The 19,669-nt window shown below is 33.2% G+C and overlaps 1 protein-coding gene across 3 annotated transcripts; it reads left to right on the forward strand.

Moving 5' to 3' along the window:
* Positions 1–8,266: 8,266 nt before the first annotated feature.
* On the forward strand, positions 8,267–19,153 carry KAK (HECT ubiquitin protein ligase family protein KAK). Of its 3 annotated transcripts, none has more exons than XR_016517421.1 (18): positions 8,267–9,428; positions 9,658–9,768; positions 9,897–10,013; positions 10,195–10,365; positions 10,441–10,602; positions 10,781–11,029; positions 11,172–11,293; positions 11,386–12,778; positions 13,623–13,718; positions 14,376–15,941; positions 16,049–16,273; positions 16,367–16,471; positions 17,463–17,543; positions 17,640–17,708; positions 17,801–17,929; positions 18,306–18,428; positions 18,518–18,740; positions 18,927–19,153. XR_016517421.1 is itself a non-coding variant. In XM_090297396.1 (17 exons), exons 1-17 carry the CDS (start codon positions 8,577–8,579, stop codon positions 18,581–18,583), a joined length of 5,637 nt encoding a protein of 1,878 aa, XP_090153522.1. In that variant the 5' UTR covers positions 8,267–8,576; the 3' UTR covers positions 18,584–18,870. The 3 variants fall into 3 exon arrangements, 1 of the variants encoding a protein (XP_090153522.1); XR_016517423.1 differs by having other exon boundaries at positions 18,518–18,725; XM_090297396.1 differs by lacking the exon at positions 18,927–19,153 and having other exon boundaries at positions 18,518–18,870.
* Positions 19,154–19,669: the final 516 nt, after the last annotated feature.

Raw genomic sequence — 19,669 nt, forward strand, 5'->3', positions numbered from 1 at the left:
ATGGGATGAAATTGGCATTAATTTTTTGTATGTTCTTATATGTTATGATGATGAAGTCATTTTGAAATGTAATTTTGTTTTCTTTTGGTTTAGTAAAACATGTTAAGTTACTCATTTCATTGTTTAGAAATTGAGAAAGTTACAGAAAAAAATATGTTAAAAGATGTGAGCAGTATTTTTCTTATTCCTAAGAGTAAGATTATGTGGTTGAATTGAGTTATGTTTTACATTATTTTTAATTTGTGATTTAATAGTCTTGTATAATTAGTTATAACTTGATCATATAAGTTTTGGGTAAAAAAACATATTATATTGGTAAAATTATTCTAAAACATTTAGGGACTGTTTACTTTTATGAATGTACTGTTCACAAACAATTATGTGAAAGAATATCAATTATCCGGATGTATGGTTTTGTGGGGGAAGAGATGAGAGGATATTAGTGTGAAGAATAAATATCATCTCCCCTTAAAATGAAGGTAAACAAATGAAAAGTCATGTCATAGTGTTATTTCCAAATTTATCCTTATTAAATAAATTTAACTAGCATAAATATATTAATAAAATGAAATAATAATAATTAATAATAAAATAATTTTTTAATACAAACATATATACTTATTTATGATAAAAAAATATATAATAATTATTATATATAATAATACTATTTATATTTAATTCAAAATAATGTTATAATTACAATTCTTAAATTTATGAATATTTAAATTATTTATTTCTATATAACAATTGACAATTTTTACAAGTATTCAAAATTTTACGTGTAAATTATTTGTTCATCAAGAAACTCGTTTTTTTCATAAATTAATTATTGAATTATATTGGATTATATTACTAATAATTTTAATTCTTCCAAATTTACACAAAAATATATAGTATTTGATTATTCTATTTTTTTAAAGACAATGGTAAATTTACAATCTTATATTACACCTTTTAAAAAAATATTCTCACAAACTTCAATCATTTTTTCTCACAAATTCACTCTAACATACCTCAATCCAAACACATTAATTTTCTTCACATTTCCATTTCAAATACTCACACATCTACTCGCTCAAATCATCACATTTCTACTCCTCAATCCAAACACAACCTTATGGTGTTTGGATTATGAAGTGAATTTAGATGACAAAAAAAAAAAAAGCTAAGAGAAAAAAAATAAAAAAATGCTTGGATTAATTGATGTAATGTAAAATTAAATAAAATATTTTTTATATTAAAATTTATATTTATTCATTCTCTCTTATCAACACTTGTTCCTCTAAAATCTCATGTTTTAATAAAGGAGAGTGCACATCTCTTCCATCTTGCCATTTCTTTTAAATCATTGGAAACAAACCACAAATCCATCCATTTTCATCCAAAACATCACTACATCAACGAAAACAAAGAGGGACGTAGTCCTTTATAAATACATTTTGTGTCTTACATCTTGTGTTTTTCCTTCCCTTTTCCTTACGGATCAAGTGTTATATGATTTTGTAGTGTAACTAATTTTTCTTCTATTTCCAACTCGACATTTCCTATGCTATCATTTTTTTTACATTACATGATTAAAATATATATAAAAAAATTACAATATTCTCAACAATAGAACTATTGTATTCTTTATTTTTCAAAAACATTTTTGTTTAACATTATATTTTCTAAATCTTTCCGAACTATATTAACTTTTGGTCATCAAAGCATATTAGTATTTCAAATAAATTGCATTCCATCCATGAGATGTATTTTATAAGAATAGAATCATGAAAGCAAAGATATGAAATTTTTGAAAGACTATGTTTTATTTTTGTATATTGAAAACTTTTCAAAATAGTCCAATTAACAAGGTGAGTGAAAACTTTGATTCAAATGAGTTAATACCTCAAAGACGAGTTTCAAAAACATATAAGTATGGTTTTAGAACAATTTAAGAACACATAGATTGAGTTTAGAAACTCCCTAACACAATAAACCGCCTATTGTGAGAACGAAGACTATATCATTTATTGTAAAGACAATGTCCAAACTGTCTAATGTGTGTTCAGTTTAAATGTTATCTAACATGTTGTAATCCATGAAAACGTATAGTAAGTCTAACATGTTTAACTTTGCGAGATCATTCGTCATGTTGTTGTACTCTAAAACCATCTAACAAATTTAACCAGTTTGAGACAATATAAAAGGTTAATATTTTAGATTGTTTATTGGATTAAAATTTATACCTGCACACTAATAAGTTTGGCTATATCTTTAACACATATTATAGTGTTTGTTATCATAAAAAATCATATACTCCCTTATCATAATATCATCTAACAAGTATTAGATATTCTAGTAGTGTCTATATTGTATAACGTCTTAACGAATCCCCCTTATTACAAGGGCATCTCCAATATTTGACTTCATGTCAATTTTTTCGTTCAACTCCTTTGAATTTAGAGTAGTCTAAACCTTCTTAAGTTTGTGTTTGGATTGGAGAGGGGATGTGTGAGAATTTGAGGGAGTGGATGTGTGAGGATTTGAGAAAAAGTGTAAAAAAAGTGAGTGCAATTGGATTGTGGTATGTTAAAGTGAATTTGTAAGAAAAGTCTATTGAAGTTCGGGAGTGATGTAATGGTTGAGAGAAATTTTCTAATTTTTTTAAAAGTTGTAAAATGTAAGTTTACAAATTTACCATTATATCTAAAAATATTTAAATAATTAAATATGAGGTATTTTTGTGTAGATTTGAGTTAATTAAAATATTGTAAATTATTTTCGATACTGTTGAATAATTATTTTTGAAAAAATACAAGTTATTTAACATTGTCGAAACATGAAAATAATCATAAAAATAATATTATATAAGAATATACAAATTTACCGTTATATTTATTTATACATTTTGAAAGATTTTCCCATTCATTGAAATGGATTATATGTAAATACACAATCATGTAGATATTTTATACGACATTTTATAATGAAAAATATTATATGTGAAGTGAAATGTAAAATAAATTTATTTATAAAGAGAAAATATATAGAACAAAATATGAAATATCACACAATATGATGGAAAAATAATATAAATAAAAGATATCATGATATATATTATTGCATTAATTAGTCGTTGTTGTGTCATCCTAATCTAATATATTATTATATTAGTTATTGATAATTAATACAACTTTTTTTTAACCTTCCAATTAGTTTAAACATTTCCTTCTCAAATAGTCACCACTCTCTATCATCCAACGATTCAAAATCACTAAGATCCAAATCTGGTCCCTAAACTTGTTCCATGCGAAACCAAAAACAAAGGGAAAATGGTAAAACACCATTATCCTACATGACTTTCCCCTCCAATCTTTCTTTGCATCTGAGGAGGGGGAAGAGAATTCACTGTTCATGCGGATCCACTCTCCCCCCTTCCCTGCACATCTATTGATCCAAACCATGTATATTTCCCCCACATCCTTCCTTTATAACAGGGGAACCCTTGAAGCAAACAGAGCCTAAGAGATAGTCTTTCTTCCATACAATAAGGTTTCCTTCAAATGATCATGTATCTTAGGCAAAGAACACACAATGAGTGATTAATCTTTATCATCATTGTGAATGTCGATATTTTTAAGATCAGTAATCAACTTATTGAATCGATTCAACTATTCGCTAAATGTCTTTTTCACTACTCGTCTTGTACGAGTACAATGCTTGCTTCATATAGGACTTAGTTATGTACAACCTTTCAAGCTTTATCCATGGTCTCACTACGATCTTCTCCTTGGATACTTGGCTTAACATTTTGTTCAAAAGACACAAAACAATCGCGTTACGAGTCTTCTCCGACAATGTTTTCTCGTCTTTCTCATACATGGTTACATCAAGCTTGGAATCAACTTTCAAAGCTTCAAAGAGACCTCGTTGAACTAAAAAAGCACCAATCTTCAACCATTGCAACCCAAAATCATTAAAGCTATTGAATTTGTCATCCTTGTAGTATGTGAAAGTCATGATAATTAAGTTTCAATGCCCACTACATTAGTTTGTTGAGGAATAACTCACAAACTCACTATGTCATCTACCAACACAAACGAATACCAAACAATAATAAAGAAACCCAGAATAATACTTAAACAATTAAACAAGAAAGAGTAACAAATAAAAGACATAGAGAAATTTAACGTGATTCAATTGAAGTGTTAACTAACTTCAATATACATCTATGATCATAAATCCATTCTAAGAGGTATTATAACCTGAAGTTTCTCTCAGTGAACACTCAACTCTAGGTTGGTTACAACAGTTCATACACGGTCCTATTTATAAAAAATATAACTTCCATAAATCACACAAAAATTGTTGAAGAAGACACATGAACATACATTGTTTCATTAGCTAAACCTCAACTAGAAATACTATACGATATCATACAAAGGAAGTTACAATTAATGTAGAATAAATAATTTAATACCCTCTAATGCTCCAATGACATATGCATGAAAAAAAGACAAACGAATTAATTAAGACAAAAATCTTGTACTATAAAGCGATGTACTGCATTAGACACTTTAACCAATATTTTACTAAATCAATATTCACAACTTATTTTTAATTATAAAAACATAGCAAACTTTAAAAATTTACAAGACTACAAACTAATATAAAATATTTATGTTTGTTTCATAAGTTTTTTTTTATCAAGAAGTTATCCATCTTTTAACATGTTTTTAAAAGCAAAATGAAGTGCTTAGAAAATAAAATCATAATACACAATTCTACTGTTTTTTCTTATAACTAACTATTTTGAATGATAATGTTTAAAAATGTTATTGCTCCCACATGTATTTAAATTGATTTACATTATATTAATGTCGTTTTTTTTAAATGAGAATAACCATGTTTTAATAAAGGTATTTATAAGAACAACATATTCACTTTTAATTTGTTTTCTTAACATTTGCAGATTAAATATTATTTCTTAAAATAATCATCAATAGTTAAAAATAATCTTAAATTAGATACAAAGAATTGTATTATAAAATGTACTTTATATTACAAACTATTTTTTTTTCTATACATTTTAATTATAACATATTTATATACTTGGAGCTTTTATTTATCATATATTTAGTTATATCTAATAAATAGTTACATGTACATTGCCCATGTTAAAATAAAAAAATATATCTTTGTTATTTTATAATATTTATTTTAGATGAATGTTTTATTATTTATATTGTTGATTACTAAATATCGAAAACACCTCGTTACGTGGTCTAATAATCTTTGGTGTTTTTTGGCTATCTCGTCTGTATGGAATACCGTTCGACTTCTCAATAAGGCGAACAAATCTATTAATCAAGGATCATAATGATAGACTTTCGCAGGTTATAACTATAATTTTGATTCTCAAATAATATTAGAAGGTTTTGGTGTCGTCGTGGAGATTATATTTTTTCTACAATTATTTATCTATTCCTTAAGGGGATTAGAAAGCGTAAAATCTTATAAAAATTTACAATCAATTCATTTCATTTTTCCCTTTTTCGAAGATAAACTGATATATTTAAGTCATAAGTGAGATATACAAATACCTTATCCTATCCATATGGAAATCTTGGTTCAAATCCTTCGATATTAGATAAAAGATGTGTCTTTCTTTCATTTAATAAGGTTTTTTTAATTACTATTCTAATTGGAATAGTCTTTTTCTTAAAAAAAAGGGATTTATATTTTTTTTTTCAAAAAAGAATCTAAGAATTTTACTGTTCTTATATAATTTATTTGTATAAGAATATTAATATAACTTTCTTTTTTCTACGTAACAAGCTCCCTCGACAGAATAAGTTAATCTTAAGGAGATTAATTATAGTTAAAACATGATTAAGACCTAATAACACAATTAGACATATATTGGGCTTGGATAATCTATGTCTACATAAAAGGGTCTAAGACAAAACTATAAATAGGAGAAACACATAAGGAGAAAAATAATGAAAATTTTAACCCCGAACTAATCATCTGACTTGACTGTTAGAATGTCTTTACACACCAAAACCACCTATAAAAAGAGAGGACGAGAGACAAAGTAACGAAGACAAACTGAAAAATCTAACGAAACTAAGAACCTGGCAAAAGATATTCAACCTTAAGAACTTGACAAAAATATTCAACCTTATAAAAATATTAATAATCTATCATTAAAATTGAACAATATAAATATTATTAAGATAATTGTTTTTCTCTTATGGCAGCATAAAATTGTTATTATGTAGAGTTATGTTTTTACATACAAACAAAGTTGTGTTATATAAATAAAGTATAATTTCAACAAGCTTTCAGGTAAAAGTTATAATTTGCATTCGAGTTTTAACTAAACACAATTCAGCAATTTTATTATAAATTTATCGTTACCAGCAAATATTTTTATCTACGATTTTTACAATCAAACTTTTCTAACGTTCGTTTTTTATTATGTAAAATGAAAAAAAAAACTCACTCAATCTATTATTTGACATAAACAATCTAAAATGAGATTTGAGGAATTTTATATTTAAAGTTTTATGTTTGAGCTGATTACAATTATTGTAAATAACATTCAGACGCAATTTTTGTAAATAAATATTTTTAACGGAATATCAAATTTTTATTATAAATTGCAATTATTTACAATTTTTTAAAAATAAATAAAGTTTAATATTTTTTTTGAAATAATGCAAAGTTTTTAATTTTCAGAATTCAAAGACGAAATCAAAAGTGATTTCATATTCCAAAAGTATTTAAATTGACCTTTTGTTAAAGAATAATTAATCTAAAACAATAATTCATAATGTTATTTAATGAAGTTTTTTCTTATATCGTTAAGGTGAAATTCTAAATCTAATTAAATAACCACTTAAAAAAGATTTAAAGTATTATATTTACATGTAAGCTTTATTTCATTATTTATTACTTTTTTTATTATTAACGTTAGACGGTTTTAAGATATGCTCGTATTATTAAGATGAATTTTAATTATTACCAATAAACAAATAAATAATATTAAGATACTGTCTCTGGGTTTCGTTCTTAAAGTGTCTTTTTATAATATGTAGATTGTTAATTTTTGTGTGGTTAAAAGGTCATTTTGATTTCTTTATTTATTTTTATTTCATATATCAAAATAGTATATTCTGTGAGAACAAAGTATTGGCTGAAATGATATTTAATGATGAATATTAAAGTTGATGATATAAATTAAGAATAAACTATTTAATCATTTATTTTATAAGAAAAATGATTTTTTATTCAATTTCACGGTTTTGGTAAATATTAAGGTTGGCGAAATTACTTAAAATTTCATGATATTTTCTTTACAACATGATTCACTTTAAAAAAAATAATTTATGGGTAAATGAAATTAACTCAAAATTTTAATTATAATTGGTGTGAAATTGAAAATTATAGGTTACAGATATCTCCATGATTTGGCAGAATATCAAATATATTTGAGTAATAACAAAATTTGAAGAAAAATAAATAAATATAATCCTTGAGTTTTGTGTTGATTACTGAGTTATGACAATCGAAGTGTTGTTGAATTTAGTTAATGGATTTAAAACTTTGATTTATGCACAATGTGAATATTTAAATTGATATTAATAAGTACTTTAGGAATAGAATATATTGAGCTTTATACGGAAATAAATTATATTGAATTAATATGAAAATATCAAATAAAATCAAGTGTCTGTAATATATTTAAGATATGAATTAATTCACAAAACTTACCGGTGTTAATTTATTATATGACAAATATGATTATACATGGTCGAAATGACATAATATGGCATAATTTTGTTTTATTACCAATTTTTCTTTTATATAAAGATAATTTATTGAGAGTCATATGTTAAATAGTATAATTATATGGAATAATGGGATGATAAATATTTTTTTTTCCAATTTTTAGATCCTTCCCCTTAATTATCTGCGTCTACTTTTAAATATGTTTTAATCTTACATTTTATTTAAATTTTTATACAATATTTTGATTTACAAATATGCATAATATTATTTTCATTATTTATGGTAACTTGTGTGGGGTTGGATGAAACGACGTCGCGAGAGTGGTGTGTACGCGCCACACTGCGACAGTGCCACAGAGGAGGATGGCTAGTTCAGTTCTGTTGGACGAACGAAAGTGACCACCATCAAATAATTTATTTATTTATTTTAATATAAAGAAAAGGCAAAGAAAGTTACATATAAAAGCCTGATTCTGTTCTGTCCCTTTATTCTTCCTTTTCTTTCTTTGTTCTTCTCTTACCCATTTTTCCCTGGCTTAGGGTTTTCCGGCAACAACCCTATTTCGTTATTACCTCAGAATCTGTCTCCGTTGATTACACTCCTCCGAAATCTCACTCAAGGCCTTGTTCGGAAACTGTGCAATTCCCTCATCGGCAATTTCTAGGGTTTCAAATTGTGGAGCAGATTCGTTCCGCCAACAAAGATTCGATCCATGGTAGGGATTATAGGGCGGATGAAAGCGTGATTGACGCTCGGAGGCGAGCGAGTTGATAGACTGCGGGTTGGGTGGATTTTGTATGGAAACACGGAGCCGGAAGCGGGCGGAGGCTTCCTCAGCTGCCCCTTCATCCCCTTCCTCTGGTCCCACAACCCGTTCAAGCAAGCGCGCGCGTCTCTCTTCTTCTTCCTCTGCTTCTGCCGCCGCCACCGCCACCGCATCTCTTTCTTCTGTCAACACTCGCTCCCGTGGATCCAGAACTAAGGAACAACCCTTACCTCCGAAGAATCCTCCTCCCATGGACTCTGCCAATGAATCATCAGGTTCTCGACGTGATCGCCGCAGCAAGGACAACTCCGACAAGGGTAAGGAGAAAGAACACGATGTTAGGATTAGGGACAGAGATGCTGACAGAGGGCTGTCATTGAACATGGATGGTGGTGCGGAAGATGACGATAATGACAGTGAAGGTGGTGTGGGGATTTTGCATCAAAATCTGACCTCTGCGAGTAGTGCACTTCAGGGGCTTCTTCGGAAGCTTGGTGCTGGGTTGGATGATCTTCTCCCATCCTCTGCCATGGGTTCTGCATCTTCCTCTCACCAGAACGGGAGGCTGAAAAAGATCCTTTTTGGATTGCGAGCGGACGGCGAAGAAGGGCGGCAGGTTGAAGCGTTGACGCAACTCTGTGAAATGCTTTCAATTGGGACCGAAGAGTCGCTTAGTACATTCTCAGTTGATTCGTTTGTTCCTGTGCTTGTGGGTTTGTTGAATCACGAGAACAATCCCGACATCATGCTTCTTGCTGCAAGAGCATTAACCCATCTCTGCGACGTGCTACCTTCATCTTGTGCTGCGGTTGTTCATTATGGTGCAGTTTCAATCTTCTGCGCGAGGTTGCTCACCATAGAATACATGGACTTGGCTGAGCAGGTTGTTCCTTAGTTCATGACTGTTGTGGGACTTCAAAACTTGTAAAACAAATATTATATGCTTCGATGTTGAACTCTGGTGCTGCCTAATTGTTTTTAAAATTTTACATTACAATCTCCCTGGGTCATATTTTCAGTTTGAGAATAAATTTTCATTTTTTTATCGGCGACATAGCATTTTGAAAATGAAATTCTTATAGTTTGATTACTGTGTTTGATGGCATGAACAGTCCCTTCAAGCTCTGAAGAAGATATCTCAGGAGCATCCCACTGCCTGCCTACGAGCAGGTGCTCTTATGGCCGTGCTTTCTTATTTGGACTTCTTTTCTACTGGAGTTCAGGTAAATTGTCAGTGAAGGACCTACATTCAGTGGTTGATTATAGTTTTGTCCCTTTGGACTGTCATAATTCATTTGGCCTCAGGTGCCTTAAGTGAGCAAGTGTAAGTTGACATTATTCTTTGTTTCAGCGGGTTGCATTGTCCACTGCTGCAAATATGTGCAAGAAACTTCCTTCAGATGCATCTGATTTTGTGATGGAAGCTGTTCCGCTTCTGACAAACCTTCTTCATTATCACGATGCCAAGGTACGGTCATGTTTTGTTGTCGGTCTTGTCACGTAATGGAATCTGTATTTTCTATTTTGCGTCCATAAAATTTATCTTTTTAAGGAAGTTTACCTCGAGAGGTGGGAAATTTTGATAATTATATTCTCTAGTATAAATTATTTATATATACCTTCACGTTTTGCTTTATAAATTTTTGTAGGTTCTAGAGCACGCCTCTGTTTGTTTGACTCGAATAGCTGAAGCGTTTGCGTCATCTCCTGACAAACTAGATGAATTGTGCAACCATGGACTGGTAACACAAGCTGCCTCCCTCATCTCTAACAGCAGTTCTGGAGGGGGTCAAGCTTCTCTCAGCACACCAACATATACCGTAAGTGTAATTTTTGCTTCAAGTCTTTGATGCATTTTGCCTGCAGTTTTTGTTCCTTGACTTGGGCATATGCAGGGTTTAATCCGACTTCTTTCAACTTGTGCGAGTGGATCCCCTCTTGGAGCTAAAACTTTACTGCTACTCGGAATTAGTGGTATTCTTAAAGATATTCTATCTGGTTCTGGAGTATCTTCTAATGCCTCTGTTTCTCCTGCATTAAGTAGGCCCCCGGAGCAGGTATGGTTTAACTTCAGAACTCTTCTTTTGGTCATTCACGTGTAGTTTTATCTCGTAATGGTTCGTTTATCAAACATTCACCTGACCTTAATGCACCATTTTTTAGAGCCTTGATATTTCCAGTTCTGTTATATTTTTTAAGAGATGAATGTTTTCTAATTATTTGTTCTATATATAGATATTTGAGATTGTAAACCTGGCAAATGAGCTCCTTCCCCCATTGCCACAAGGAACAATTTCTCTCCCTATCATCTCCAACATGTTTTTGAAAGGGCCCATTGTAAGGAAGTCTCCCGCTGGTAGCTCTGGGAAACAAGAAGATTCAAATGGAACTGTTCCTGAGATATCAGCCCGTGAGAAATTATTAAATGACCAGCCTGAACTACTTAGGCAATTTGCCATGGATCTTCTCCCAGTTTTAATACAGGTTGACATTTGTTGCATTGATCAATTGCTTAAATTTTGCTTCATAGATTTGTGAAATTGAAAACTAGTTATGAGAAATTGCTACATTGCTTCCTTATTTGTGTTTTGGTTTAATTGATGGTACTGGCTTGCCTTTAATACAGATATATGGTTCTAGTGTCAATGGTCCTGTTCGGCACAAATGTCTTTCTGTCATTGGAAAATTGATGTATTTCAGCACAGCAGAGATGATCCAGTCTTTATTGAGTGTGACCAATATATCAAGGTATGTAGAAATTTAATGGGATTGATATTACTTGATATTCTAACTGATTTTATGTGTTCAAAGTATTTATGCATTTTCTATTTGATTTATAGTTTCTTAGCTGGGGTCCTAGCATGGAAAGATCCACATGTGCTGGTACCTGCCTTGAAAATTGCTGAAATTCTTATGGAAAAGCTTCCTGGGACATTCTCCAAGATGTTCATTAGAGAAGGTGTTGTGCATGCAGTGGACCAACTTATTTTACCGGGAAATTCAACCAATATCTCTACTCAGGCATCTTCTGCTGAGAAGGATAATGATTCTATATCTGGAGCATCATCTCGCTCTAGGCGTTATCGGCGACGCAGTGGAAGTTCCAATCCTGATGGAAATCCTTTGGACGATTTGAAGGCTCCTGTTTCAGTAAATGTTGGTTCGCCTCCAAGTTCTGTGGAGATTCCAACAGTAAATTCCAGTATTCGTTTGTCTGTTAGTACAGCTGCAAAAGCTTTTAAAGATAAGTACTTTCCTTCGGATCCTGGGGCTTCGGAAGTGGGTATTACTGATGATCTTTTGAATCTGAAAAATCTTTGCATGAAGTTAAATGCTGGTGCGGATGAACAAGGGACCATTGGAAAGGGGAAATCTAAATCTTCTGGATTTGTTCTGGAAGAGTATTTAATCGGGGTCATAGCTGACATGCTAAAGGAACTTGGCAAAGGTGATGGTGTATCTACTTTTGAATTTATTGGTAGTGGTGTTGTTGCAGCTTTGTTGAATTACTTTTCTTGTGGGTACTTCTCTAAAGATAAATCTTTAGAAACCCACCTTCCAAACCTTCGCCAACAAGCACTTACAAGGTTTAAGTTATTTATAGCTGTTGCTCTACCTTCCTCAACTGAGGTTGGGACTGTGACTCCTATGACTGTCTTGGTCCAGAAGCTTCAAAATGCCTTGTCCTCTTTGGAGCGTTTCCCTGTTGTGCTGAGTCATTCATCCAGGTCATCAAGTGGGAGTGCACGCCTCTCCTCTGGACTAAGTGCATTATCTCATCCCTTCAAGTTGCGGCTTTGTCGAGCTCAGGGTGAAAAGTCACTTAGGGATTATTCATCAAATGTTGTTTTGGTTGATCCGTTAGCAAGTTTAGCAGCCATTGAGGAATTTCTTTGGTCTCGTATCCAGCGAAGTGAATCTGGTCAGAAGTTCACTGTACCTGCTGGTCATTCTGAATCAGGGACAACTCCTGCAGGAGGTGGTGTATCCTCTCCTTCCACCACCCGTCGTCATTCTACTAGATCCAGATCATCTGTTAATATAGGTGACACATCTAGAAAGGAAATACTTCAAGATAAAAGCACTAGCTCTTCTAAGGGTAAGGGAAAAGCTGTATTAAAGCCCGCGCAAGCGGAGTCAAGAGGACCTCAAACAAGGAATGCTACTCGCAGAAGAGCAGCTCTTGATAAAGAGGCTCAAGCAAAGCCTGTAAACGGTGACTCTACTTCTGAGGTATAATGATGGAAACTTCTCTAGAAACAGAACTCAAATAACTCTTTTAGAAAACAATAATGTATTAAACTGTAGGATGGTAGCCATGCGTAGAAAATAACTGCTGGTAGTTATGTATTAGGAATTTAGGAGTATACATCTGATGGTAGGTTGTGTAATTAGGCGACGTGAAGTCATGTTTAGTTTGTGGATAGAGAATACTTTCTGTTGGAGATTTCTGTCTATGGGACAGCAAGTGTATTGGTGATTTTGTTTGTGATATAGGAGACTTTTGTTTCTGATACAGCAAGTGCATTCCGTATTAGAGACTTGTCTCTGGGACAGCATGTGTATTGATGTTTGTGTGATTTCAGTGTTACACATTATATTTATTACTCCATGAATTGGTGTTATATCATATACTGTGAAATCCTAGGTTAGAGTTTGCAATGCTTCAGTTTTTTTCATCTGTCAATCTATAATTTACAATTATTAAGTTTTTGTTGGATGGTGTTCTGTTTTTTCCTCTTCGGTTCCTTCTGGCTATGTATGACCTGACTATGGATTTTGCATGGGTACTATATATATGCTGATCCGCATCCTTTATTCGTAAAAGTGCATGTCAGGATTTGTTGCCTGGTGCCTCTCAAGTGAAAAATGAAATGTTTTATACAGTTTATATTTGATTATTTATTCTGACATTAAACTTGTCAATATCGAAGTGTAGTTCTATTATATGCCTGTTTTATTGGGAAATGTTTTAGACTACTTTTGGAGGTCTTATTTTCTTGTTTTGTTTTCCTATGACAGTGTTTGCATGCATGCTAAGCTTTGGTCTAAATCATGAACCTAATTCAACTTGCAGGATGAAGATTTGGATATATCTCCTGTTGAGATTGATGAGGCATTGGTGATTGAAGATGATGAGATTTCTGATGATGAAGATGATGACCATGAAGATGTATGTTATCTACTGTTATTTGGCTAAAATTTTCTTCCTTCCTTAGTTATGATTATCTGATTGAAGTAGAGTGGTTACTGTGCTACTGTCATTTTTTGCTTTCTGACATCATTCCTTTTTTTTTTCTTACATGTTCAACATTACTTTTTGATATGTTAAAATCTGTGTGCATCTTTGTTTTTACTTCCAGCGCTGGTGTCCCTCTACGTTGTTTGCAATATTTTCAAACTGAAATGCTGCTCTCTTTCTACCTTTTTGTTTTTTATTTTTTCCGTGGGTATAATGGTGGCAATGAAGATTGTTGAGTTCATGACCTTGTTCCAACTGTCTGAGCCACTCACTACTAACTCAATCCTAGTCTTTTTATTTGCAATTTTTTAATTTTGTCTATCGGCAATATATTTATTATTTTAAGGATTGCTTGAAATTGTGTGCTGTGTACACACAAGATATTCTTATTTATAAGGAACAAAATAAATATTTAATGATGGGAAATATTAGATAAGATATTTCCCTATCAAATCAAGCCATATCGTATCTCTAACATAATCAAATCATATCTATGACATTTATCAAGATTCAATGTTTGAATTGAATTCAGTTGTATATATTTTTAACTTTTACATATTTTGTGTTTTTTATTTTTTCTTATCGCAGGTTCTGAGGGATGATTCTCTTCCGTTGGTATGCTCTCCTGACAAAGTACATGATGTGAAATTGGGAGACTTGGCTGAGGAGAGTACTGTTGCTCCTGCAACAAGTGATGGCCAGGCTAATGCTGCCTCAGGTTCTAGCAGCAAAGCTGGTACAGTGAGGGGATCAGACTCTGCAGATTTTAGGAGTGGCTATACATCAAGTTCAAGAGGCGCAATGTCATTTGCTGCTGCTGCCATGGCTGGACTTGGATCTGTCAATAACAGAGGTATCAGGGGTGGAAGAGACAGACTAGGTCGTCCATTGTTTGGTAGTTCTAATGATCCTCCTAAGTTGATCTTTACTGCTGGTGGGAAGCAGCTTAATAGGCATTTGACTATATATCAGGCAATTCAAAGACAGCTTGTGCATGATGAAGATGATGACGAGAGATTTGCTGGCAGTAATGACTATGTATCCAGTGATGGAAGCAGGTTGTGGGGTGATATTTATACTATAACTTATCAGAAGTCAGAGAACCAAACAGATAGAGCTACCCCTGGAGGTTCAAGCTCTAATGCGTCAAAATCTGGCAAATCTGCATCAAATTCTGGATCTGAAGCCAAGCTACATCAGACATCTGTATTAGATAGCATCTTGCAGGGTGAATTGCCCTGTGAATTGGAGAAATCTAATCCTACGTACAATATATTGGCATTATTGAGGGTGCTAGAGGGTTTGAACCAACTTGCGTCTCGTTTGAGGGCCCAAGTGGTTACTGATAACTTTGCAGAGGGAAAAATTTTGGATTTAGATGAGCTAAGTATTACCGTTGGTGCTAGGGTTCCTGCAGAGGAATTTATAAGCAGCAAACTTACTCCGAAATTAGCTAGGCAAATACAAGATGCCCTTGCCTTATGCAGTGGGAGTCTTCCTTCATGGTGTTACCAGCTATCTAAAGCATGCCCTTTCTTGTTTCCTTTTGAGACCCGGAGACAGTACTTCTATTCAACTGCATTTGGGTTGTCTCGTGCACTGTATCGCCTTCAGCAGCAACAGGGTGCTGATGGTCATGGATCAACAAATGAAAGAGAGATCAGGGTTGGGAGATTGCAGCGTCAAAAGGTTCGTGTATCTCGAAATCGCATTTTGGATTCTGCTGCCAAAGTGATGGAGTTGTATTCTAGTCAAAAGGCTGTGCTTGAAGTAGAATATTTTGGCGAAGTTGGCACTGGTCTGGGTCCCACCTTGGAGTTCTACACACTTCTCAGTCATGACATACAAAGAGTTGCACTTCGAATGTGGAGATCAGGTTTTTCAGAGAAATATCCAATGGAAATTGATGGAAATGAAAGGAAAATGAAAAGTAGCGAAGGCTCTTTTGCTGGAGATGGAGAACTTGTTCACTCTCCTCTTGGACTTTTTCCTCGACCTTGGCCTGCAAATGCTGATGCATCAGAGGGTACCCAATTTTCTAAAGTTATTGAATATTTCCGGCTATTAGGTCGTGTAATGGCTAAAGCCCTCCAAGATGGACGCCTATTGGATTTACCACTATCAGCGGCATTTTATAAGCTTGTTCTCGGTCAAGTAAGTTGTGGAATGTTGATGTCTTGTCAGTTCACTGATTTCATGTTTATACTTGATCTTTAGGATGATTTGTAGTTTATATATATTTACCCTTTCATATATTGCAGGAGCTTGATTTGCATGACATTCTTTTCATTGATGCGGAGCTTGGGAAAACTTTGCAAGAGTTAAATGCCCTTGTTTCCCGGAAACGTTATATCGAATCTTTTGGTGGTTGCTATACTGATACAATTGGTAATTTACATTTTCGTGGGGCTCCAATTGAAGATCTCTGCTTGGACTTTACACTTCCTGGTTATCCAGAGTACATCTTGAAACCTGGAGATGAAATTGTATGTATTCAGTCTGCTTCTTTTTCCTTTTTTTTTGTTTGGTTCTGATTCTCTGTTATGAAAATTTCTTTCAACTCACTGTCTAACTTTCAGGTTGACATCAATAATCTAGAGGAGTACATATCCATGGTGGTCGAGGCAACTGTTAAGGCTGGAGTCATGCGTCAGATGGAAGCATTTAGAGCAGGGTTCAATCAGGTATAATTGCTGATTTCAGTTATTTCTTTTAAATTTGACCATGTACCTTGTTTAAGGATGCTGTGTGAGTTCTTATCTAGTATTTAATGTATTTGTTATGAATGTGAATAGGAACTTTTTCAATTTCATCGTTGTCTGTCTTTTATTATACATGGTCCATTCTTTTTCCTTATCTTGTTTCTCCCAAACAATTTTATTGAAAAGTTAAGTTGACTGGTTTTTAATTTGGTATTGGACATTAATCTTTTCAGCTTTTAGATTTTGATGTTTAGATTCTGAGGTATTTTTTTCTAGTGAAAATTACTACTTTTGTTTGTCCTAGCCTTTTACTTAAGTTTGCTATCTTCCTTGTGTTGTGTCCTGACCGGAGCTTGGGTATTATGGGGTGCCCAAGTCTTACATTCAGTAGTATGGGATGCTCGGTGGAGTATAGTGTTTGGTTCGCCCTCTTAATAGCTAGCCTTTTGAGGGTGGGTTCCCCAAGTGCTTGGGTACCTATCAATTGGTATCAGTGCTAATTGTTGGGGTCTCAGAAAGGGCTTCCTGTGAAGGGTTTTGATCAGTGGGGTTCTGACCAACAAGAGATTTAGGTAGTGTGTCACCGAGAGAAGTATAGTAAAAGCTTCGAGACATTGACTCCTGTAAAGAGCGATAGTAACTTGGATACTATGGGGTGCCCAAGTCCCACAGTGAAGTAAACTGAGATGTTCAGTGGAGTATTTGGTTCTCACTCCTTAATAGTTAGCTTTTGAGGGTGGGTTCCCCAAGTGTTTGGGTACTTATCATGCCCCCATTACCTTTTCATATCAAGAAAGGAAGATTGAAAATAAATAACCGTATATCTAAGTTATTCAATTTCAAATTTTGACAACTGAAATTAGCTGCTTGCTCCTCTTGTGTTTGAGAGATCGGCTGAACAATAGTTGGAACATGAAAAAACTGGTTGGATATTATATTCATATACTGAAGTTGAAAAACTAAACATTTTCAGGTTTTTGAAATCTCATCTTTGCAAATTTTTACTCCCCAAGAACTGGACTACCTGCTTTGCGGCCGTAGAGAATTGTGGAAGGTATTTCTTTTTACTCAAATGTATTGCTGCTTCTTACAACAATATTTGAACTGTTACAATGATCATTATAGTAAAAAAATTGTTTCTTTTCTGCAGACTGAAACACTTGCTGATCATATAAAATTTGACCATGGTTATACTGCCAAGAGCCCAGCCATAGTTAATGTATGATTCTTGTTCCTATAGAAGGGCAATTGTGATTGAAAAAAATTTAGGCTTTTATATTTGGAGCTCATTCTGTATGATGCTATTTTCAGTTACTAGAAATCATGGGAGAATTCACGCCAGAACAGCAGAGAGGTTTCTGTCAATTTGTTACTGGTGCACCTAGATTGCCACCTGGTGGACTGGCAGTTCTAAATCCAAAACTAACAATTGTGAGAAAGGTATTAGAAAAATAAATTTTGATAACTTGCAACCTGTCTGCTAGTTCATTAATTATGCCTTCATGTTATTTTTTACTTGAAATCTTGAATGTTACAAGTGTCTTTATTATGTGAGGTGGGGATGATCCTCCGTTTGTGCTATTTGAAATCTGGTCATTACCAGTGTTACTGCAGATCTTTCTGAAGTAACATGATGTGTCGGGAAATCTGAATTTTCTCATACAGAATAGTTGTAACATGATAAGCAGAAGATTTACTGTGTACAGTGAAATTAAAGAAATGAATACATTGCTTTATTTTTCCTCTTTACATCTCGAAGCAGGGATACACAAAATACAATGCTAACAAGTGATTACATTTACATGTCTTGGTGCAGCTTTCGTCAAGTGCAGCTAATGCTTCATCTAATGGGAACGGGCCTTCAGAATCAGCGGATGATGACTTGCCTAGTGTGATGACGTGTGCAAATTACCTGAAACTTCCTCCTTATTCTAGCAAGGTAGAAACACTGCAAATCATTGTTGATTTTATGATCATGCATGTCAAAGCATCTCTCGGTGCTAATCTTTGATTTCCATTTTAAAACAGGAAATTATGTACAAGAAGCTACTCTATGCAATCAGTGAAGGCCAGGGATCCTTTGATCTATCGTGACCTTCCGGAACTAACCTACCCAACCCTGCATGTTAATATGATGAATCAGGGTTTAATCTCGAGGCTTAATTATTTTTTGGTTGCGTGTACTTTCTTCCTTGCTTCTCAAATAATGGCTTCAGTTGGGTCACGTTCGTCAAAGGTGGGCATGGTTTGGGTGAGTTTACCATTGTGAAACCTTACGGTTGATTCTTTATATATTACCAGATCAATCATAATCTTAACTGCAGCATCTGCAGAATTTGTCGATTATTTTAATCAATTTAACCAAGAGCCTCTTGTCGTTTTGTTCGTTGTCATTTGTTGATTATCTAATTCGTCTGAATTCCTTGATTACTGGCAGTTGAATTGGATTGCCTGATTTTCAAGGTGTAAAGGAATTTGCGGAGCTCATTTTAGCTGTTACAACATGTAAATAGAGTAGGAATGTTGAGTAACTACCCTCCTAAATTTTTCATCGTTCTGTTTTCAAGTCAAATTATTGGCAGTTAGTTATATACATGTATGGAAGATGGTAAAAGGAATAGAAATATCAAATACTATGCTTTATGATTTTATCGTTTCCCGTTATATCTCTTGTTCAGATCATCTTACTGCTAAAATACCAATATGATTCTAAGCTTGTTTGACATGATCGTCCCAAAAAAATGTTTTCTTACAATAAATATCTGGTACAAGCCCTGTAGCCACGTTATTATTCATAGTGTGAATTTCAAAGCACTTTCAACACAAAGCGATCATTTTGCAAAGAATCTGGGAGACAGTTTGTACTACATCTGAAATTTCAACTTAATTTTTAAACTCAAAACACTACGGAAGGTTCATAATTTTTAAACTCGGATTGGACCGGCTGATAGATCAATTTGTCAGATGATGATAAATCTTTGAAACCATTAACTCAATCATTATTATCATATTTTCATGAGGTCAAAAGAGCCTATAACTTTCTGAGCCTTTTTTTATTTCCTAAATTCAGCACATTGCAATATAGCAACATCAACAGCAAATATATATATTCTATTGAATTTAAATTATGGTTGAATTAATTTACTTGTTTTTCAATTATTTTACTTTTCAGTTTCCGCA

The sequence above is a fragment of the Phaseolus vulgaris genome, chromosome 11, assembly GCF_051622355.1.
Source record: "Phaseolus vulgaris cultivar YP4 chromosome 11, ASM5162235v1, whole genome shotgun sequence".
Taxonomy (NCBI): Eukaryota; Viridiplantae; Streptophyta; class Magnoliopsida; order Fabales; family Fabaceae; genus Phaseolus; species Phaseolus vulgaris.

What these genes read in the sequence shown, in the direction of transcription:
- KAK (XM_090297396.1), top strand. Translation starts at nt 8,577, where the DNA reads ATGGAAACACGGAGCCGGAAGCGGGCGGAGGCTTCCTCAGCTGCCCCT. An exon ending in TTCATTATCACGATGCCAAG is followed by an intron (nt 10,014 to 10,194) that starts GTACGGTCATGT and finishes AAATTTTTGTAG; the next exon opens with GTTCTAGAGCACGCCTCTGT. An exon ending in ATAAGCTTGTTCTCGGTCAA is followed by an intron (nt 15,942 to 16,048) that starts GTAAGTTGTGGA and finishes CATATATTGCAG; the next exon opens with GAGCTTGATTTGCATGACAT.